Source organism: Amphiura filiformis, chromosome 11 (assembly GCF_039555335.1).
Source record: "Amphiura filiformis chromosome 11, Afil_fr2py, whole genome shotgun sequence".
In the NCBI taxonomy this organism is placed as follows: domain Eukaryota; kingdom Metazoa; phylum Echinodermata; class Ophiuroidea; order Amphilepidida; family Amphiuridae; genus Amphiura; species Amphiura filiformis.
In genome coordinates, this window is record NC_092638.1 from 24,030,191 (window position 1) to 24,054,854 (window position 24,664).

At 35.3% G+C, this 24,664-nt stretch overlaps 3 protein-coding genes across 5 annotated transcripts in view; 2 read left to right on the forward strand and 1 right to left on the reverse strand.

Annotated features, from left to right (window-relative positions):
• Positions 1–6,482: 6,482 nt before the first annotated feature.
• Positions 6,483–13,693, forward strand: LOC140163566 (uncharacterized; the record flags this gene model as incomplete). Its single annotated transcript, XM_072186880.1, has 4 exons — positions 6,483–6,676; positions 8,408–8,532; positions 9,420–9,532; positions 12,257–13,693. Coding segments are annotated over 4 exons (753 nt in total), but the record flags the coding sequence as incomplete, so codon positions are not given.
• A 1,711-nt stretch (positions 13,694–15,404) lies between these two features.
• LOC140163567 (putative nuclease HARBI1) lies at positions 15,405–24,500 on the reverse strand. Its single transcript, XM_072186881.1, has 3 exons — positions 24,472–24,500; positions 20,277–20,654; positions 15,405–17,052 (listed from the first exon to the last, which is right to left on the reverse strand). The coding sequence occupies exons 1-3, from the start codon at positions 24,498–24,500 to the stop codon at positions 16,815–16,817; spliced, it is 645 nt and encodes a 214-aa protein (XP_072042982.1). The 3' UTR covers positions 15,405–16,814.
• Positions 22,389–24,664, forward strand: part of LOC140164597 (cytochrome P450 1A1-like) — a 34,434-nt gene continuing 32,158 nt past the window's right edge. Inside the window, exon 1 of one of the 3 annotated variants that reach the window (XM_072187913.1) lies at positions 22,389–22,552. The gene's annotated coding sequence lies outside the window, so the exon portion shown is untranslated. The remainder of the gene's footprint in view (positions 22,553–24,664) is intronic. The other 2 variants (XM_072187912.1, XM_072187911.1) reach the window with 2 other exon arrangements.

The window sequence follows — 24,664 nt, forward strand, 5'->3', positions numbered from 1 at the left end:
TTAGATTTTAGGTTAATACATGTAGCGTTATGCACATATGTCAACGTATTCCCCCAGCCCTGGGGACCCGGTACTGGTGGGGACTTCCCCGGCAGCGTGACATCCCCGGCACTGACCTCATTAAAGTCCCTGCCTACGGGGCATAAATTTTCTGTTCATCCCCCGCTATGACTCTGCCCCTGCTAGCCGGGCTACAGCAGTAGTCAGTATGACAATCCCGGCACAATTCCTTTCAGGACCCCATGGGCCGGGACTTGTGTCAAAACAATGTACAATCCCGGCTATGCCCCGGCCCATCTGGCAGAGTTTAATAAACGGTACGGTATACGGAAATTTCTTTGTTTGTTTGGGGTTTTTTTGTGTGAAATGCTACTCAATTTTGAAATAATATCATCAACACATACCTAGATAGAAATATGAAATATATAGACCTATCCTGATCCATCACAAAATTTTTCATCTATTAATGTCAGCAAACCATTCGATGACTAGCAACAGGAAAGTTATGAATCTTTTTTACATCAATCTCGAAGGACAATTTCCAATGGTAGTAGGCCTACTCTTAAATAGGTATGTTCATAAAATTTTGAAGTTCAATATTTTTAGCTGAAAGATCTTTCATTTGAAAGAGAATCAAATTACCTAAGGCCGTATAAAATTAATGTTTTGGTTCTCGTCCAGAGGATTTTCATGAATTGATGAGGGAGGGAGGTGTTTTTTTTTGTTTTTTTTTTTTCCAATGTAAAATTAGCATTGTTTGTAGTTTGCGGTCATCTATAAAAGTGCTCGTGTTAACGATGAGGCCCTTTTTTTTTTTCAAATGTGAGATTCTGAGGATAAACCCCTAGAGTACCACAACAAGACTTTGAAGTGATGCTTGTTCTCTAATAAACTTATTTATAGGTTTGAAGATTTCATAAATCATTCCAAAGTCTAAAAAATTGAAAAATCTAAAAATCAAAAAAAAATCTGACAAATCCCAGAAATTGAGGAGGGAGGGACGAGAACCAAAATATTAATTTTACACGGCCTAAACAATAAGGGGTCAATCATGTTTCTAGTGCATAGGCCTATACTTTTGAAGTTACAGACAAAAATGGTGTCATCAAATTGTTCAAAATTTTGTGTGTGAAATTGTGACAGCAGGCACATGTACAATGTACACTACTGTATGTGACCCCAGATGACCTCCTATTCTTTATTGTAAGAAAGCTGTTTTGGATGGCCTTGATTTACACACAAATTGCTTTTGCGCTTTAACGAGTGTCCACTTGGTGGAATATAGATTGCACTATGTGATAGCTTATGAATTAGATTGCACTATAGATTGCATATAGATTGCACTATTGTGATTGCACTATTGTGATAGCTTATGAATTATGTATTCAATGGTCTACGGTTTTTAATCACATCCTTTTTGTCATACCGTGCTTTGTTTACACCACATTACCATGATTCGACTACCAGCTTTGCCTCATATCATTGATCATTGTCACATCAATCCCTTGCAGTTCCAACTTTACTTAATTGGTGCCCTTATTATAAATATTGTTCTCATCGATGTATTTATCACGGCTTTCATTATCCGTGTTGATTGCGGTCTGTTCTGCCTTGTTATATTATGATTTGGGCATATACCTAATTTTATTATATTAAGGGTCTCTGAACATATTTGAGTGAATTTACTGTAATTCGATGTTCATGATCTCAGTGCTTTTGTATTCAATATCATGTCAAGATTATAAAGTCCTGTGTTTCAATGTTCACTCCTGTGCCTGCTGTTACCCGTGATCTTAATATGAAATAAATGCACATATATACCGGAGAGTATGTTATGTGGAAACTAGATCTGTTCTCTTGTACACCTACTGGTATCTGGTCTGCTGCTCGTACCACATTACCCTTTTCATCTGCTCTATTCTGATATCACATATGTGTACACGAGTTCAAATCCTCACTTCCCATTCCCATCCCCCCATTAGCTCTGCAAATATTCTTTGTCATTTACATCAATATTTTTGATTATTTTGGATGTATTATTATACATGTATAGTTGTTTTATCCGTACAAACATATTTCAGTGAATTAACTGTATTTCAATCGCCATGATCTTACTACTTTCTGTATTCTATATGCTTGTCATGATTAATAAGTTCTGTGTTTTAATGTTCTGAGGTTCACTCCTGTGCCTGCTGTTTTCCATGGCCTTGGTGTAAAATAAAAGCACATAATACCAGAGACTGTGTTATGTGGAAACCAGATCTGTTCTCTTGTATACCTACTGGTATCTGGTCTGCTGCTCGTACCACATACCACATTACCATTTTCATCTGATCTTTTCTGATATCATCTGTGTACATGAGTTCAAATCCTCACTTCCCATTCCCATCCCCCATTAACGCTGCAGATATTCTATGTCATCCACATCATTTTGATTATTTGTTTTATCTGTACAATTTAATACCTATATATGACGTCATGATTCGTCAGATTATTACTTCATTATATTTCTGTTATTTCATGACTGATCTGACTATTAGAATTGTTTTCATATTTCTCTAAGTCGAAAGGTATTATTAACATGTGCTTATTGTTTCATCTTTTGCATTTTGATACCAAAATAGTTTGATTTACTATACCATGCTCACATTTGAGCTATATTTGTTTTTTTTTTTTGATGATTTGGTTATTGCTTAAATTATTCAGTTCACTTAATTGGTTTTTTATTCAAGTTCGTTTCGTTCATATTTTACATGTATATTTGAGTCTGAGAGCTTAAGAGACTGGTGCATTTTTTTTTTTTCATCACTGGGCACAGCCTCTCCCGCTTACAAATTCACATGTAAATGTTGGATTTAGGCCTCTGATTTGCTAAATTGCTCATGCATACATGTTTTGTTTTCAAGGTTGTAGGCCTATATCCAATACTTGTTACATTTACAACCCTTACGAAAATGGCACACAGTTTTTGAACGCATGCAGCATGCAAGCAGCATGCGTGCCGCACCGCATGCAGCACGCGTGCAGTTGGTAGCGTGCGGATGCGTATATTTGGAACGAGGCACGCATGCAGGGAAGCGTGCAGATGCTTGCTGCATGCGTGCAGGTCATGAGCGTGTGCAGTTTGCATGCAGCATGCAAATCCATTAGCGTGCACTGCATGCGTGCAGCACATACTGGCCATATATATGCGAGACAAAATCATGAAAAAAAAAAAAAAATCAAAAATAATGGTTAACAGTGTATACTGTCCTTACAATTAGTCTTACATAACCTGGCTATCCATTTCACAATGAACTAAAATTGCCTAGCTTAATTTTATACAAGTCACTTATCTAACTTAACCTACCTGATTTTGAACCTGGGACCTTCTGCATGGGAGTCTGATGCTTTACCATTTGAGCTATTGGGGTATACACATTTGATTAAGTGTTTTAAGTTAATATAAGCAATATTTTGATGACTAAACCGGCCAAAGTGCATCATTTTATGAATATTGATCAAATTTACTGTGAATATTGATAACATTCACTATAAAAATGTTGAATTTTGTTTTGATTTTTGCAGTGCCAATTAACTGTTGATTCATGAATGGCATACCAACATTGGCCCAATGTTGCAATGCCAACTATCGAAAAAATGGCATTCCAACATTGGGCCAATGATGCAATGCCTACTATTGAAACAGGAATGGAATTCCAACATTGGCCCAATGTTGCAATATCAACTTTCGAAACAGGAATGACATTCCAACATCGGCCTAATGGTGCAATGCCAACTATCGAAACAGGAATGGAATTCCAACATTGGCCCAGTGTTTCAATGCCAACTATCAAAACAGGAATATGGCATTCCAACATTGGCCCAAAGTTGAAATGCCAATTATCGAAATACGAAATTTGCTTGCCCTCCCCTCTAGACCTGCCAAAAAATGCTTGCCCCCTCCCCTGTTGGCCTGCCAAAAATTTCTTGCCCCCCCCCCTCTTGGTCTGCCAAAAAATCTTGGTCTGAAGGTTAAATACTTAGAAAATTTTGGTCCGAAGACTAACTTATTTATTCATTGTAAACATTTAAATATTTTCACTTCTAGATCATTGCCAAATTGTGACTTGATGTTAGTTGTGTAAAGGTGAATTAGTCATTGAAAATCCTGCATGCATGCAGCATTTTACCTTTACTGCTTCTGGAAACCCTGTATGCGTGCAGCATTCTAACTTTGTGATCTGGAAATCCTGCATGCATGCAGCAATATGCGTGCTGCATGCAAGATGCGTGCAATTTGCATGCGGTCCTACAGTCCGCACACAAGTGTAGTCTGCACGTAATTTGCGTACAGATTGGTAGTCTGCACGCAGGTTCTGCAAGCAAATTGTGTGCGCGGTGGATATTTGTGTGCGGTGCCTGTATGTACACAGCTGGTTCGCACGCACGAACACGCTACCAGCAGGCCTTGCTTGCATGCTGCACACATCTGCACGTGTGCTGCACACTGCCGCACGCGTGCTGCATGCTTCCGCACACATTTTTCATTGCTTGCATTTTCGTAAGGGAATACATCTTTTTCATGTAATATTTTGGAAATTGCCTAAAATGACTTAATATTCTAGATATGCCTACTGGTTATAAAATTATTTCTTATTTGTATGCATTGTATACTTTGAATTTTGCATTGGTAAATCTTGTATTTTCTCTACTTACAAGGCTTGTTTGTCTTTGTTCGTTTTTTTTTCCTAATGTATTAAATTTTGTTTTGCTTATTGTAAAATTGAAACACTATGTATAGGGTGCCACGTCATCACGCTGTGCGTTTGGTGGCATCCTCATCCTCTGTTTCTCATACTTTTGTCATATAATTTAAAATGTTCCACACTGTTTTATACAAGAAAATATTATTCTGTATTATGTTAACATGTATTTTGAATGGATGAAATAAACTGAACTGAACTGAACTGAATCCATTATTATGCCAGTACCAACATAAGTCAACATCACTTAGGTTTTGGTTGTCAAAATTAATTTTTAGTAATTTTTTCCATTGAGCCCCATAGTAAAGCCATTTTTGGACCGTACAGGCACATTCCACTTCCCTATGGACGAATAGCGCCACCTATAGTATGTGATGTGAGCCTGACTATCTTAAATGGTCAAACACAAAATTGCGAGCCCTATGATTCTCCAATGGCGAATCACTTTCAGCCATCTTGGACTACTTCAAGAACAGTACTGCCGCCGTGTGACGTCAGGGGGCTAAGGGGCTTAATAGCGGAATGAAAAGCAACCATGAATAAGATGCACTCTCAAAAATTTAGGGATGAGTTTTTTGTCGGGACGATTGTATTAAAAGTAATTTCATTTGACACAATGGATTTCAGTACAATTATTCAACTTTTGTGAATAAAACTTTTTTTTTCTTGGTTTATTTTTAGCCGAATGGCAAGCATCGGTATTTCACGCAATGCGCACAGCAGCTGTCACAGTCACGCAAAATGCTATTTCTTACTATTTTTTATGTATTTTAATAACGAGCTTTTTATAACCAAACTTCTACATGCAGGTAGGCCTACTATTATAAAACAGGGCGTGATTTGTTTTAAAACCGGCTCGCCACCTGATGAGACCAGTGTATTTTTGTGTCTTTATTTTGTACACAGCAAGACATCCGTTGTAAAAACATGCAAAGGCCTATGGAAATATTCCATCAACCACCCAAGCAGGATTTTCCTCTTTAGGCCTAGATACCAACTGCGAAAGACGGGTAAATCGGCGGAAAAAAACATAGGCCTACTCCCATATTTTACATCTTTTTCCCTACAAAATACTGAAAATCCGTATACTACTTGGCATGTCTGGATCATACAGTGTAATAAAATCGAGATCAGATGGTGCCGGCAGCTGCAGTAGGCCTACTAGAAAATACTTGTGGTATACTGATGTTTTTTAAATGGTGTGACTTCTTCATGAAAGTCCCCGCTATGTCCCGGCAGTGCGGGAAAAAAAAAGTGTACACCCCGGTAAAAGCCCCCGCTAACATGAATGATTGGCCCGGTATAGCGGGTATGATCTACTGTACATCCCCGGCCAAGTCCCGGCTAACTTCCCAATATCGGCAGCAAGTGTGATCCAATCATTTTATTTATTTGCCAAAACGCCTTGATTTAAATCACTCCGATTGAAATCATTGATTTAAATCACAATTTAAATCACTTGATTTTTTTTAAATCACTGTTTTAAATCAACTTTTTCCATTTTTTACCATTTTGATACTTTCTTAAATTGATTGTTTGAACATTCCTAATATTTCTTCATCTTTTGGATACAATTAAAATACCTCTATGATGTCAATTTATCTATTGCCAAAAATTCATCTGCAAGGTGCAAAATTAAACGGGTTTTTCCCCCTATATATTCCCTCAGTATCATTGGGGCAGCTATTCATTATTTATGTTATAATTATCTATTATTATATCATTTTTTAAATTTATTTCTTTTATAAATTTAAATTTCAGGATAAGAGAGCTTCAGAGTCAGACAAACAGGGCCATGGCAAAAGAATCAAAGGGAAGGATTATAGCGAGTATGAAGTTCAGGCGCTGTTGAAATTTGTGGAAGCAAATAAGCCTTTGCTTTTTGGCAATGGTGGGAAAGGTAGCAGCAAAGAGGAGAAGGTAAAAGCAAGGTATGTGCATATTTATAAATGTACACTTGGGTTCATCATCATGAGACCTGTTAATTTGAAAGTGTAATTTAAATTTTCTACCAACCATAGTAAATGTGTTCCACTATCCAAATAAATGACTCATGCCAATATTTGGTGAAATCCAATTTATTTCTATGGATTTATTTAAATATCATAATGCCGATGCCATTCCCACCTCCCTGCATCTAAGATATTATGTATTAAAATGTCCTGCTTATGCTAATGAAAGAAATCGCTTATTGCCAGAGTGTATTCCAAATTTCAATTATTTTATTACTCTATTTCAGTCTAGAAATCAACAAACTATAATTTCATTATCAAAATTTATTTTAATGCTCATAAAATCAGGCAAACTCTTTTGCCCCCTGGTGATGGGTAAATATATTGTACTGTACTTTATTGTATTGTAAGGCCGAAGGCCTATATATACTGAGAAATAAAATCTCTCCATATGGAGAGAACTGAACTGAACTGATATTCTAGCGGGGGGGGGCAGGGGTATAGGCGCCAATTTTAAGGGGTGGGTAATTGGGTTCAAACAATATGAAAAAGGGGGTCAATGGGTGTATAATATGTTGAAAAGGGTGTCATTGGGTATAAAAAAAAATTTGAACATATTTTGGGACACCCTGTATTCCGAGATTACCAAACAGCTGTGATTTTTTTTCTTCCAGAGTCAGTTGGCTCCCCCTAACCTCTAACCAAATCAATGTTGTTTACTTTCAGTTTATAACTGCAAGTTAGTAATAAGCAATGCATTAAATGACCCATTTTTTATTTGAATTTTTTTTTATTCCACCCTGTATAACTTCAAGGTCACCCTGTACAGTGAGTTGAAATGTGTATATTTAAATTGCTTTTGCCTTCAGCTTTCCAAAAATGTATACTTTTGCTAGTTAAAGGGTTGATAGTTGTGGAGATATTCTAATTTGAAACTTGATTGGTGTAAAAATTCATAATATTTGTGATGTAACGCTAAGGGTGGCGAGTTCAAAACACGTGGCCATATGTGAAGTTCCCACTTTCCAAACACTGAAAATTTTGTTAAAATTACAAAAAAGGACCATTTTCAGCCTAATATTGGAAAAATTGACAAAAACATGCTATTTTACCCGGGGCTATTTTAGTCCATGTGAATTTGAAAGGGACATAGATCAAAAACTCAGGCTCACAGACATTCACCATCATTAACTTTTTGTTCAGAATAATTAGGTTGACATAATGACATATTTTTTAAATCAATAAAATATATATTTATTTTTTTCGCCATGCAAAAATTACATTTTTAGCTCAAAAATAGCCAAAATAGCACAAAAATATGGTTTTTGCCATTTTTTTATATTTTAGAGTTGTGCTGTGACATTTTTATTCACCAGTGTTAGACAACCATGTGATATGTAACATCTACAATAGAAATGAAATTTCTACTCAATTTATTTTGAAAGTTACAGCTAATTTAATATTTGACATTTTTGGGCAAAAATGGAAAAAAATCACGATAAACACATTTTTAACCCCAAATAACTCCTAAATTAGTAAAGTAAAACGTGGGAACTTTTTGGATATTAATTCAGACATATATTTACTCTTGATTTGTTATGTTGTTATGTTCTGCCCAAGAGTGGACTACAGAAGTGAAAGATAAATGCCCATGTCTCATAGTCTAATACATGTATGTAAAGAAACTATGTGTTGTGTTGTTCTTTCCAGAACATGGAAAAAAGCTGCGATAGCTTTGAGAGCAGTTGGGGGCCCAGAAAGAGACTGGCAGAAGATTCGCAAAAAGTGGCGTGATTTGGCCTCTCTAGGAAGAAATTACAAATCCCCAGTGACAGGTAAGTTCAATATAATGTGTGAACAAATTCTATGGTTATATATGGAATGTTATGAAATTCAATGTTGTGTAGTCAGGTCATGCTGAGGTCAAGTGTTGAAGCTTGCCGAAATGAGCTTAAACTTTGTGAAGATAATCTTTTGATATGAGTGGACCATAAAAAATGAAACTGTGGTTATCTGAGATCATAGAGGGGCTTAATGTATAAATGATAGCAAGTAAAAAAAGTGGGATCATGTGGGCGCACTAATTCAACCGAGGTCAAATTTCATACTTTGTGCAACACAACAGTTGAACAGTGGAACTTTTATCCGCAATAAAATGTGCGCCAACAAGATCCAATCTTGTATTTTCGATGATAGGTTATCCCTGGATAATTATCCCGAGATAATCAGGTTGTTTTTAATGGTTGGGGGTCAAATCTCATGCAGAAGTCATCAAAACCAGAAGCCACCACTTACATTCATGGCTCTTGATCCACAGCAGCTCTAGTTCTCTTTGACATTTGGGGAATGGAGATTGATATTGGTACAGTGCACAGTGTAATTTACCCATTACCAACTTCAGAAGTAATGCACCATATTGCCTTAGCTCCAAAGCTGCAGCACCCATATTTATCCAACAGTCAAATATGTTGAAAAATCACCCATGGACTATCATGTTCATTCTTTTTCTGGTTCAAGACATAAAGAGGGAGATTAAAGTGGAACTGAAAACAAGTAAAAACAGACTTTTTTTGTAATAGTTTAATCAGTATAAGTTACAGGTCCTTTAGAATAGTCTCAGTGTGTGGCAGTGTGACTGGAAGCTAACCGAAGATTGACACAGGGTCATCATCATCATAAACATTTTTAAAAAAAAAGGTGTGTTTTTTTTTGTATATTTCAGGAGGTGGACCACCATTGGCTTATAACAAGGTTCTAGAAGAAGTCTCAATTATACTCGCTGTGGAAGCTGTACACGGTATTCTTCCTGAAGATGAATCCATGACTGATTCACAGGTACTTTAACTTTGATCTTAAAGGGCAGGTCTATAGCAAAAAACAACATCATATCATTGGCAAGCTAATATTATGAGGACAATGAAAATGACTCCTTTTTTGAGAAAATAAGACGTTTAAAATTGATATTCTGCAAAAAACAACTTAAGCGGTGAGTTCCTTCGAACGAGACAGAGTTGGCCTAGAAAAACAGTGACGTCATGAAATGAGATGTGCCCGCTGTGAGAAAAGGGACTATAAACGCTCTCGATGGACAGAACGTATACTGTTGCTGTTCACAGAAAAAAATCCAAATTAAGTATTACAACTTTCATGGTTTTTAAACATACGGATAAAATCAGCCGCTTCTTTTTTATATATTAGACAATTGTGATATTACAATTCATATGTATATCAATATCATGAGAAATATTAGGCCTAAAAAATAAATACATAATTTGAGCTTAGAATTTCATCTGAGACTAGCATATAAACCGTGTCAGTCCACAAACTCATGTATCTGATTTCCCTGTATATTGCAATGATATAGTTTCAGTTGGATGAAATATTACAAAGCAAACGCATAGTAACAATTACTGTGTGAGCTTTGTTCCCAAAAGAGAACAATAGCGTGCATATTGTTATGCAGCATTGTTATGGTAAGTGATAGTACAACTCATTGTTGCTAATGTCAAACTTGTCAAAGTGATTGTGATTGTATGATGAGAGCACGATAAAGTGTCCACTTCATTTACCTACGTCATAGCGCTAAAACTACAATTATCCAGAGATAAAAATGTTATCCTGGGATAACATGATCATCTCGGGATAATTATCCCGGGATAATATGATTATCCCAGGATAAAATGATTATCTCAGGATAATTGTAGTTTTAGAGGAGAGCGTGGCCTAGCGGTTAAGGCCTAGGACTGTGAACCCAAGGGTCAAGGGTTCGAATCCCAGGTCCGGCTCTTTGTGTCCTTGAGCAAGACACTTCACTCTACTTGCTTAGTGCTTCGGAGGGCACTTTAAGCTGTCGGTCCCGTGTACATGCATATTTTCTCACATTAATGTAGTGTGCACGTTAAAGAACGTCACAGGCTATTCGAAAAGAGCAGGGGATCATCCCGGTCATGTTGACTGTACTTCAAAATACACTCATCTACTCTAGGTTCCAGAGTAAAAAATTAGTACAGCTTGTCTGTACGCAGTGCGATAATACTCATACATATGAGGGAGGCACTTATAAGGAAGAAGAAGAAGAAGATAATTATCCCGGGATAATCTGATTATCCTGTGATAACATGATTATCTCGGGATAATTATCCCGAGATAATCATGTTATAAATAAATAAATAAATTTTGGATTTATAAAGCGCCTTTCTCCAGATCTTAGAGGACTCAAAGCGCTGTAATTTCGCTGCAATGGTGAATCATCACAATCAGATCGCATCAACTAGGTTGCTGCCGAACGGCGCACACCTATCCGCATTTAGATTGTAACATCCACCAATTATCTGTGCAGCTCCCCAAATTCCATTGGGTGAAGGAAGTTTTGATAACCAAACAACTAATCACCGATTTTTGCGATACAGGAGGAAACCGGAGATCCCGGGGAAAACCTGCGAGAGCGAGCATGGAATCGGGATAAACCAAGTGCACATGAGTCCTTGGGCCGCGCCGGGGCTTGAACCCGGGACCTCAGTGGTGCAAAGCGAGGGAACTACCGCTGCGCTAACTCGCCCTCCTTATCCCAGGATAATCTGATTATCCCGGGTTAACCTGATTATCTCGGGATAATTATCCTGAGATAACCTGATTATCCTGGGATAACATGATTATCTCGGGATAATTATCCTGAGATAACATGATTATTTTCCAACAAATATTTGTTACATGTCACCCATGAGGCTCCGTACATATCAAACATATTGATATTTACCAGTCCTCGAGGTAAACTTCATAAATCTTATGATATGGATTTTCTCCCCAAAACACCCAAACAAATAAGGCCTTTTAGGGAAAAAATCAATATGAAAGGTCAAAATGTTCAATTCAACAACTCTTCCCATACCTTTGCACAGTAGCCAAACGTTGATGAATCCACACTTTTCCAGTCACTTGTGACACAAACTCAAGTTAACGGAAGCGCCCATATGTGTTACGTGTGATCGCATAAAATTTGTCACGCCAGGAACTTGCTTGGTTTACATTTTATTTGTAGTTTCATTGTTCAGTGATATCAACAGAGAAATCACTGATTTTCTTGTAGGCCTAATGTTGAGTGGCATGAAATAATCATTCTAGACGATCTTTAGCTTCTTTTCGTTGTGGGCAGGGATTCAATCATGTATTATAATATCGCAAATTAAAAAAAATTATTTGATATCAGAAGGACATTCTTCGTATTCGGGAATACAATTCGATATGACTAATGTGCTCTCATGGCCAAAAAAAAATACTGTCCAATTGCTCATACCAGAGCTTTAAGCAAAAAATTGCTTAATTTTCATGAAACAATTTATAAAATGCTGATAATCAATGACAATTATAACTTGGCACTATCTGTTTACGGCCTGAGTTTACGGTCATTAGGTGAAATTGTTGGGCCTCTGCCCTCGGAAAAACTACCTTAGCCCAAACAAACCGCTTCAAATGTCCTGCAATGACCTCAAAATAGATAGCGCATAGTTATTATTATCACAATAATTGTTTTTCTTTTAAAATTTTTCTTGCATATTAAAGGAATCTCAAAGCTCCACAGAATCGGTTCATATACATGTAGTGCCAACTCAATCTACAGTACCACCAACTCAATCTGGGAAGAAGAGGCGGAATGAGGATAAAGAAGAAAGTACATGTAGCAGTAGCACACCAACCAAAACGGCCTCAATAAGGCAGTGTGAAATACATGAAGAATTGTTAAATATTGAGAGGGCTAAACTCGCTGTCAGTCAGCAATCAGCCAAGAGTTTAAGTACCATTGCTGAAGTGCTGAAGCAGATCCATAATGATCTTAATAATCTACAACCTTCAGCCATGGACTTGTTTAATTCAATGCAGTAAATAAATATATAGTATGATTGTTATAAGCTGGTACAGGGTGTCCCTGAATGAACTGTATCGTTGGAAACCTAATTGTCTGGGTATTTTAACGCCACAACTAAACATAACTAAATACTTGGTGTGGTTGAAGAATAAATCGGCTATCACATACCTTTTGAATTTTAACAATTGACCATATCGTTCTTGAAATATAATAATTTTATGACACTCCCTCATTTTCAAGCCTTTCCACGGATTAAAATAACACTCGATGATCTATTTTCAGAGGCCATATTGATTTAATAATTCATCTCAAAGCCCCCGCACACATTAGTAAAATTGCCTGTTCTTTCATGTAATTCCGGCTTGGTTGAGTAAACTTCATTTTTTTTTCCACTGTTTCATTTTTTTTTTCAATCCGCCACACACAAATCTGTCAGACGTCAAAATAACCCAAGCGTAAATCTCAATAAAAATATTGTCATCTTGACCACAGTGCAACCTACTTGAGAGATGAAAAGGTCTATTCTTGTCATAGATACAAAAAGTTAAAGTAAAACAACAAATTAAAAAAATAAATAATTAAAACTGCATTCTGTATTAGATTTTTAAATTGGGATGGGCTTTGAGACGAACTATTAAATTGAGATGGCCTAATCACTGTGCATCATCAGTGCATGATGCGCCTCTTGTAATTGATAGATAATAACTCCATGGAACAGTTGAAAACTAGTAGGTAGTTTCGTAAAATTCTTTTATTTAAAAAACGGAGCAGTCAATTGTCAAAATTCAATAATATGTGATGGCTGATATGTTCTTCAACATCATCAGTTATTTAGTTACATTTGGATTATTCGTTAAGGGAACTGGAATGAGCGTTTCGACAACATTTTTTGTGGGATATGAGAGCACATGAGACGTATCGAATTGCATTCTGAATGCGAAGAATGTCTTTCTGATATCAAATAATTTTCATTTTATGAAATTCACGATATAATACAAATTTTATGACAAATTATTAAAATTTGATATTTTTCACATTTTGTAGATATAACAGTCCTCGAAGTAAATTTTATAAATTTAATGATATAGTCTAAAAGTGTATGTAGCTGGGAGGAAAAGCTGACGATCAATTGAAAATTTTGACCTTTCATATTGAAAATATGGATATTTTTCCCAAAAAGACCTAATTTTTTTTTGGTGTTTTGGGAAAAAATCCATATCTTCAATACAAAAGGTCAAAATTTTCAATTGATCGTCGGCTTTTCATCCCACCTACATACACTTTAGGTAGAAATCATCAGATTTATAAAGTTTACTTTGAGTACTGTTAAATATCAAAAATATCAATTTTTAATGATTTGCCATAAAATGTGTATTACATTGCAAATTTCAAAAAATCAAAATTATTTGATATCAGAAGGCCAATCTTCGTATTCAGAATGCAATTCGATATGTCTGATGTGCTCTAATGTCCCACAATAAATACTGTCCAAACGTTCATACCCCTTCCCTTAAAGTAGCCAAAATAATCAGTTCCTGACCATACAGTTCTTTCAGGGACACCCTGTATAATAATCTTTTAATGGTGCATTTCGTGATCACCAGCTTCATCCACCACATTTTTTATACCATGGGGAAACTCTGGCTACATATAGTTTGGGCACAAAATTTTCTTTCAGATTCATGCGTGTGGCAAAAATATGGTCAAGTTTATTTTATTTATTTTATGTTAACAGAAGGAAATTACAACACCCTAGCAACACAAATGTTTTACTGAAACATTTAAATGTAGGGTTATTGGGTGTAAAATGTTTTAAAAACATGCTATAATATTTGCGAAAACTTGAAGCAAAATATTTCAATAATGTCATTTACATGTTGACAAAATAGTTTATAAAAATGTTTACCATGAATGTTTTACAAAAACATTTTCACAACATTTTTTACATGTATTGTTTTTTTCATGATATAAAACTTACAAAAAACTCTATATAACCAGAGTTTTAAAGCCTCATTGTGCATTCTCATTCAAATTTTGTTCTACTTTGCCAAATATTGTAAATTAATATTATCACTAACAACTGTCATGACATTTTTCTGGTCATTGTAAGCCAAACTATTGAGGTAAAATGAAAGAATAACTCACTGGTGAGTTTTGAGCCACTTAAAGACCCATTCAGTGATCCCAGCACAAGTGTAAAAAAATTAAAATTTTTTACAAATTGCTTAAAAGTGAAGGATAAATCATTTAAATTGTCATTTGGTATTTTTGAAATGACAAATTTGGCAAAAAACGAAGAAAGCAGCAGTACTGACGAAGTTGAAGCCCAATTCAATACATGTAGCTAATTTAGATACTGTCAGTATCTAAATTACAAATTCGTGTCTTATTTTATCTTAAATACACGGCTTTTGGCTGAACCATTCTGCATTTTGATGATTTTTACGATCGTCCGGATGAGCAAATCACTGAATGGGCCTTTAACAATGGGTTTCTATGTGGGATTTAAAATCATAATACACATCCCAGCAAACACAAAAACGTTTTAAAAACGTTTTAAATAAGTTATATTTTGGCTTTTGGTTTAGGTAAAAACGTTTTAATAACATTAAAATGTCGGGTTATATAAAGGTCTTGATAACGTTTTAAAATGTTTTGTATGAAAACACACTACAACAATATTTTGAAATGTTTTCAAAAAATGTTATTGTAAACTATTTTTGCCAAATATTGTTTTTTTTTTTTGTCAATAATTATATAACATTATGTTAAAATATTTGAACCCAGCAAACACAGAAATGTTCTTAAAATGTTTTTTTAAAAACCTTTTAATAACATTTAAATGTCGGGTTATATAAAGGTCATGAAAATGTTTTTAAAACGTTATTGAAAATATTTTGGGCAAACATTTTTTGCAAAATATTTTTTCAACCCCAAAATAACATTCTGTTTAGAATGTTTTGTATCAAGTTTTCAAGAATGTTTTTGGAATGTTATTAAAACGTTTTTATACTCTTTATATAACCCGACATTTAAATGTTTTCTGTAAAACATTTTTGTTTGCTGAGCAGTAGATTATCAAAAATGCTTTTTAAGGTTATGAAAACGTTTTATACTCTTAATATACCCTTTATATAACCCGACATTTAAACGTTTTCTGACAACCTTTTATAACCATTTGCGAATGATGTCGAAAACGTTTTGTGTTTGCTGGGATAATCATGCATAACTTGCAGATGCAAAATCACAATCAACTGAAACTTTTGGATTCAGTTTTTTTTCCGTAGATATCTACCAAAACATACTATCAAAAGGGGATATAAGAATCACTAGATACTCCTTTAACTCTAATGTTGATAATATCAATACCATTGTAATTCTAGTTAATTAATAAAATATAAACAACAGTTTCTTGAATAACTTGTTTCTTTTCAAATTTATTTTGTACAAAATTTATTACTAGTAGTCTTCAAATTTCTGAAGCTCACAATTCCATTTTAGTTTCCTGTCCTACAAGGATTTCTAGAGGAATTGGAAGGTATTTTTCCTTAAAATAAATCTCAAACTATGAATGAAATCAGTAATGTAAGAAATAAAGGGTAATGCATTATACTTTATGCCCAAACAATGTGTCCAAGGCAATAAAAACGTAAATAATGGGTGAGGCACCCTTTAATTATATTCCGTTACCACAAAATATTGTGATTTAAAGATAAAATATCTCTTTTTTGCCCAAATATTTGAAGTTGTTTACCTCAAGGTGGAGTACATATTCGGTATTAATGGTAATTGTTATGGTGGACAAAAAAAAATTGGCATGGAAAATTTGGTGCTTTTCTCAAAAAATGCTACTTTATCTGCTGTGCTAGTTGGATTTCTTTCATGCATCATTTCCTTTCTGAAAATGTGTACTTTTTTGTATTTATCTTCATTACTTTTAAAGATACAAAACAAAAAAATATCTAAAATTTCCCACTTTGAGGGATCCTGCCTGCAGTAAAAACAAAACAAACAAAAAAACACCTCAACTTCAAACACCCTCTAATCGAATGGGGTTCCTTTGGTTTAGAAAGTCAACACGTCCCTGTTTTACAATAGTCATAGTCAGAGATGATAATACTTCATGTGGGAACCAATAACATCTTGCTGCAAGTTTACTGTTTCAGAAGAAGTTTACTGTTTCAGAAGAAGTTTACTGTTTCAGAAGAAGTTTACTGTTTCAGAAGAAATCTCTAACAATTTGATCACGCACTATTACACCATCTGCAGGAGGTTGACCCTGGAAATCTTCAACTGGTGGATCTGGAGGAGATTGTCGTCTATGATGAATGGTTCCTGCAATTCTTTGGCTATGTTGAACAGAACTGTGCAGGCAACTATTGTACGGCAAGCTTCCTTCGGACTTGAGCGTATACCTATCTTCAGACACATGAATTTAGACTTGATTTGACCATTTACTTGCTCGATGAACACTCTCGTTCTGGGGTGAGCCCTGTTGGAAATAAAAACAAACAAAAGAAATAACACTGAGGAATTATATTAACATTATTTATAACAATTCTTTTTTTTTTCAATATTTATTTGAAAGTAATAAATTTAATACACATCTTCAGTAAAAAGAAAAATAATAATCTACGATAGCAGTATTGATTCAATCAGATATATAAAGCAATATTGATGCTATCAGATATGAGCTATCTTCGGTAGAAAGCAATATTGATGCAATCAGATATTAGCTATCTTCGGTAGAAAGCAATATTGATGCAATCAGATATTAGCTATCTTCAGTAGAAAGCAATATTGATGCTATCAGATATAAGCTATCTTCAGTAGATAACAATATTGATGCTATCAGATATGAGCTATCTTCAGTAGAAAGCAATATTGATGCAATCAGATATTAGCTATCTTCAGTAGAAAGCAATATTGATGCTATCAGATATAAGCTATCTTCAGTAGATAACAATATTGATGCTATCAGATATAAGCTATCTTCAGTATAAAGCAATATTGATGCTATCAGATATGAGCTATCTTCGGTAGAAAGCAATATTGATGCAATCAGATATTAGCTATCTTCAGTAGAAAGCAATATTGATGCTATCAGATATAAGCTATCTTCAGTAGATAACAATATTGATGCTATCAGATATAAGCTATCTTCAGTAGAAAGCAATATTGATGCTATCAGATATAAGCTATCTTCAGTAGAAAGCAATATTGATGCTATCAGATATGAGCTATCTTCAGTAGAAAGCAATATTGATGCAATCAGATATTAGCTATCTTCAGTAGAAAGCAATATTGATGCTATCAGATATAAGATATCTTCAGTAGAAAGCAATATTGATGCTATCAGATATAAGCTATCTTCAGTAGATAACAATATTGATGCTATCAGATATGAGCTATCTTCAGTAGAAAGCAATATTGATGCAATCAGATATTAGCTATCTTCAGTAGAAAGCAATATTGATGCTATCAGATATAAGCTATCTTCAGTAGATAACAATATTGATGCTATCAGATATAAGCTATCTTCAGTATAAAGCAATATTGATGCTATCAGATATGAGCTATCTTCGGTAGAAAGCAATATTGATGCAATCAGATATTAGCTATCTTCAGTAGAAAGCAATATTGATGCTATCAGATATAAGCTATCTTCAGTAGATAACAATATTGATGCTATCAGATATAAGCTATCTTCAGTAGAAAGCAATATTGATGCTATCAGATATAAGCTATCTTCAGTAGCAAGCAATATTGATGCTATCAGATATGAGCTATCTTCAGTAGAAAGCAATATTGATGCTATCAGATATAAGCTATTTTCAGTAGAAAGCAATATTGATGCAATCAGATATAAACTATCTTCAGTAGAAAGCAATATTGATGCTATCAGATATAAGCTATTTTCAGTAGAAAGCAATATTGATGCAATCAGATATGAGCTATCTTCAGTAGAAAGCAATATTGATGCAATCAGATATAAGCTATCTTCAGTAGATAACAATATTGATGCAATCAGATATGAGCTATCTTCAGTAGAAAGCAATATTGATGCTATCAGATATGAGCTATCTTCGGTAGAAAGCAATATTGATGCAATCAGATATTAGCTATCTTCAGTAGAAAGCAATATTGATGCTATCAGATATAAGCTATCTTCAGTAGAAAGCAATATTGATGCTATCAGATATAAGCTATCTTCAGTAGATAACAATATTGATGCTATCAGATATGAGCTATCTTCAGTAGAAAGCAATATTGATGCAATCAGATATTAGCTATTTTCAGTAGAAAGCAATATTGATGCTATCAGATATAAGCTATCTTCAGTAGATAACAATATTGATGCTATCAGATATAAGCTATCTTCAGTATAAAGCAATGTTGATGCTATCAGATATGAGCTATCTTCGGTAGAAAGCAATATTGATGCAATCAGATATTAGCTATCTTCAGTAGAAAGCAATATTGATGCTATCAGATATAAGCTATCTTCAGTAGATAACAATGTTGATGCTATCAGATATAAGCTATCTTCAGTAGAAAGCAATATTGATGCTATCAGATATAAGCTATCTTCAGTAGAAAGCAATATTGATGCTATCAGATATGAGCTATCTTCAGTAGAAAGCAATATTGATGCTATCAGATATAAGCTATCTTCAGTAGAAAGCAATATTGATGCAATCAGATATAAGCTATCTTCAGTAGATAACACTATTGATGCAATCAGATATGAGCTATCTTCAGTAGAAAGCAAAATTGATGCTATCAGATATTAGCTATCTTCAGTAGAAAGCAATATTGATGCTATCAGATATGAGCTATCTTCAGTAGAAAGCAATATTGATGCTATCAGATATATAAAGCTATCTTCAGTAGAAGTACAAAAATGGCTGATTTTATGTTATACATTTTTCTGTTATGTACCTAGAGAAAGTGCATTTTTACGTGCCTATTTTACCATGTTTATAAAAAATCATGAAAACAAAATTATTGTTCATATTCTTTTGTTTAGTCACAAAATATGTGTTAAATAGAATATCTTTTCAATGTTAATAATAGCGATGAATGTAGTCTCCTTGCAAGTGCTAATGCCCCTTGTTCCAATTACCCACCCCACTGTTTATTTTACCCCAATTTGTTGAGCTAACTGGAACCCCATGACCATGTATGTATTTGAACTGAGTACAAGAAACAAAGCATAAAATGGGAGTTAATATGTTAAAACTAGTTGTAAAAACATAATTATTATCTACTTATTGAAACAAAAAAGTCATGGATACCCTCCCGACCGTAAGTGATATATTGCTTAAGCGTTCCATTTACACCAAAAGATTAGTCAGTACTATGTAAGCCCAAGTAAATAAGCAAGTGAGTTAGGGACCATTCACAAACACTTGTAAGGGGGTCCTGATGCAAAATGGGGGGAGGGGCATTAACAGTTTTGACCCTCATAAGGGGGGGGGGGCTTAAAAAATTGACCACAAATTTCCCCTGGAAAATTGAGTATATGCTTTTCTATGGATTTGACCCATAGTTTTCATGTCAAAAAAAGGGGGGACTGAAAATTTTGAGATCTGAAAGGGGGGGGGCGAAAAATTTTCGTGATGAATTTTTTTTTGCCACGTGTTCACGGTAGAGCAAATAACATAATGTAGGCCTACAAAATACATAGAGGCCTACTGTCAAATAAGAGCTTACCTGTTGTACGCATATTCAGCAGGTGTACGCGGTTGTGAAATTGGTGTTAAGAGCCATGGTTTCAACCCGTACCCACCGTCGCCAATGAGTATCCCATCTCTTCGTCCTGCATCAAATTCCTGCCCAATTGTGCTGTGGCGCAAAATCCGAGAATCATGGGATGAGCCGGGCCATCTGGCAACGACATTAGTGATACGAAAAGCTGAATTACACATGAGCTGAACATTGATGGACTTGTTTCTATTCCGATCTACGTAAGCGTAGGCGTTATCTCCGTATTTGGCACCTTTCATCAGTACATGTGTGCAGTCTACGGCGCTGACAACTTGCGGAAACCCAGCAACATCAAAAACTCTTGTTGAGTGGTCGCTACTTCCTCTGGCGTTGATGGGAACTTGACATATTCTCGTTTCATTCCAGTGAGTACTTTTGTAACTCGACGCACAATTCTACAAGCGCTCGCTTTGCTCACTCCATGGTGATCACCGTGATTGTTGTGCACCGTCCCTTGAGCGTAAAACTTCAGCGCCACGAAAACTTGCATTCGGGGGTCAATGGCATGACTCCTTCTAGTCTGGTGTCGTAAATGAGGTGTTAAAATATCGAGTACATGCAAGACGCCTCTGCGGGTAAATCTATATCTCTCGTATATCTCATCATCATTAAATCGATCTAATGGGTTAAGCCGATCTCGAAATACTCGTTCGCGGCGGAGCCCTCGGGCTACACGATCCCCATCATGAGTTGGAGGGCCATTTCTGCTTGTTTTGAATATTTGGCGCGAAATTTGTCACATGATAATCACATTAAGATCAGTCCCTACGTCCTGTTCAGACTAGACGTAGGGTACGACCTGTATGGTACGTAATGAGAACGGGCTACGACCCATTACACGTCTTACAAGTCTTTGTGAAACCCAGAGTAAGATGCGTCTTACACTAAGTTCTAAGATGCGTCGTACGGTCCATTACGACGCATCTTACCCCTTAGTGAAACAGGCGCCTGCTGATTAAGCATCAAATTGTGTCTTTTAGTGTGATATTTTTGATTTTTATAGGCCTTGAATTCGCCTGCGAGCTTTTTACGGAATTCATGTTTTAGCGTCTCAAACTAACATAGTTTGCTAAAGAAAGATATTTCCCACCTCTGTAAAGCACATCGTGTGGGTCTATATGTTATAGTTTTGTCAGAATTTCCGTTTTTGTTTTACCCTTTTTCCATTCAGTCTCCGAAAATGTCAAACTAAGTAAAAGTAGGCAATGGTGAGTACTTTTATCTCGAGAGCAACCAGCTGAAATAGTCGATATTTCCTTTGTTGTTATCCAGGTCAATTTTTCATTGAAAGCAAATTGCCCGACCAGCGATTAAATCCCCAATTGGGTGTTCTGGTTAAACATGATCAGTAGGAGCGCTATAGGTCTGGGAATTTCTTTGCTATATTGAAGTTCTGGCAACACTATAGCCATGCCGGTATTCCTATTAAACCCAGGGATATCCATCCACAATGCTAGTACTAGCCTTTAGATTTCACGTGTTGATTTAGAAATTTTTTCAGCCCACAGTGAAAGATGGTGAAATCAAAACGGAAATTCTGACAAAACTATGATATATAGCTCACGGTGATGTGCTTTAGAAAGTTGGGGAAAATCCTTCATTAGCGAACTATATTACTTTGAAAAGCTAAAAGGTTGATCCAAGAAAAAGCTCGCGGGCCGAGCTGAAGCCTATAAAAATCGAATATCTTACACTAAATGACTGAATTTCAGGCCTAAGTTTAACACCAGGATTTAAAAAAAATCAGTATCAAGCATTATAGTTTTTCCAGCCATTTACTGAAAAAATGAAAATTATTGCTTTTCATTTGGCTGAGAAAAAATTTTTACACTGAAAAGGTGTAACTCAAAATTTTGCTCATTTCAACACCAATTTCGATCGTTTGTATTGCCTCATTAAATGACTGAGTGAGCCTTGCAGAACAAAAGAATCGGTTGTGCAGGTACCTGACTGGGCGGCAGACTGTTAATGCAATAACGATCGGTAGACCGTGACACATGAACTTGATCGAACAAATATAATGCTGTATTATACTAATGCGGTATTATATTCGGTAGGTAGGAATATTAACAATTGGTATGACTGCTAATACACTGTACATATGCATATGACTATACAACGATCATACCCTGATGTCATAATAAACAGGTGTCTACTATACATGAAGCCCAACGCTGTCACGTACAGGTTCAAAATCGCCATTTTGTTGGTAACTTAATAGGGTAAGTTTTAGTTATCTTTGATTTTCGATTATTAAGAATTTAATCTTACTCTGGATTCAAAACAAATACGGTACAGCACTTTTTAAATTTAAAATATTAACATGCCTATTATGTTAAAACATTAAGTTATTGGAACTGCAAAGGACGATTCCCCTCCCCGCTAGTAGTAGTATACCAATAAAATAATTTATTTCTTAAAAGTGAAAATCGCAACTTAATCAATTTAGGGTTAGGGTTACAATGAAAGATAATTACTGAATCATTATAACGTGTCTGTCTAACAACACGTACTTTAATACATTGTTGTGATGTTTTAAAGTCTTACCCACTTTAGACACAGATGTCCTCGAATTCGGTATTCATTTTGCGCGTTTGCTGGTGAAGGGTGATATATTTTTGAAAGGCATTTTTGGTTCCACGTGTGTACACTCGTGTTCACTTAAACCTTTCAATGCAATTTGCATGTTTACCAATTCTTGAGATAGCACACGAACGCCATAGCCTTACATGTTAGGGAGTGTTCAGAAATACTTTGATGGGGGTGGGGGCTGGGAAATAAAACAATAGGATTCTGAATGGGGGGATTAAAAAGGTTTGGGTATAATAGAAAATAACGCAATAATTGCCCTCTGCAACCTTTTTAGCACGTCGGAAAGCACCACTAGTGTTTTGAACCCAAATAGGGTAAAGTCAAATTTTGCGCTTCGCGATCACACGAACTGTCACATCAAATAGCACACCATTTCTGCAGCCTGCCCCCTGACAATTTTTTTTTTTTTTTTTTCCCTCTGACAAAAAATGACAGAGAAAATCTGGAGGGCAAAGGAAAAGAAAAGGGGACAGGACTAGCCCCTTTTCCACTCAATTCACCCCGACCATGAATGGGCGAAAAGTACAAAATAAAAATACAAAAATTTTGCGCGCTGTTCGCGCGCATTGTCACAATGAAGGCATTTTTATCCCCATCATGTGCGAAAATAGTGTAAAATACAAAAATTTTGCCCTACACGCGTACATCGTTACTAAAAATGTCTTTTTGGAAGCTCAAATACATGTACAGTCTGTGCCCCTGTATTTTGGGCTAAAATAGTCTAAGATTTCAAACTACACGCTTCGACTCAACAAAAGTCCCAGTAAAACCAAATATACCCGTATATTTTAGCAGTACACTTCAGTATATACTATATACGTTACAAACTGTCAAAACTTAATATCTTTGAATGTCTATTATTTTATTTACTTACTTATTTATTGCCTTTAATGCAATAACGATAGACCGTGACCTATGAAATTGATCGAACAAATACAATGTTGTATTTAGAATTGGTATAACTGCTAACATACTGTGTATGTATATCACTACATGGCGAGCATACCATAATAAACTGCCTACAAGAAGCCCGACGCTGTCACTTACAGAGACAAAATAACATTTCGTCGTTGATAAAATATTAAGAATGCACGGTCCTATTCCCGATTCCAGAAAAATATAGCACTGAATTTTTTGGATTAAATTAATTATCCTGTGGCGTGTTTCACTAAGATGTATAGGGTTCCTACGTACAGTATTTGGCGTTACTTACGAATTACGAACGGTCTCTTACGACTGATTGTAGCCACGTACACATAAAATCCCAGCAAACACGAAACGTTTTCGACATCATTCGCAAAAGGTTATAAAATGTTGTCAGAAAACGTTTTTTGCAAAAAATATTTGCCCAATATATTTACAATAACGTTTTTGAAATGTTTTCACGACCTTTATATAACCCGACATTTTAATGTTATTAAACGATTTTACCTAAACCAAAACCCAAAATATAACTTTAAAAAAAAACTTTTAAATTTAAAACGTTTTAAAAACGTTTTTGTGTTTGCTGGGATTATATTTCAGCTGTTGATGTACAAAATGAACTAACCCATCCCATGCTTCAGACCATTTGGCCATCGTTTGATTACATACTAACGTATGGGTAGATCATGCAGTCAACACTAATCTAATTTGAACTTTACTGGAATTGATTGATTAACAGATTGATGCTTTATACGCCATATCTTGATTTAAATATATCAAATAGTTTTGTCTGCATTGAACATCTTACATAATGGGAT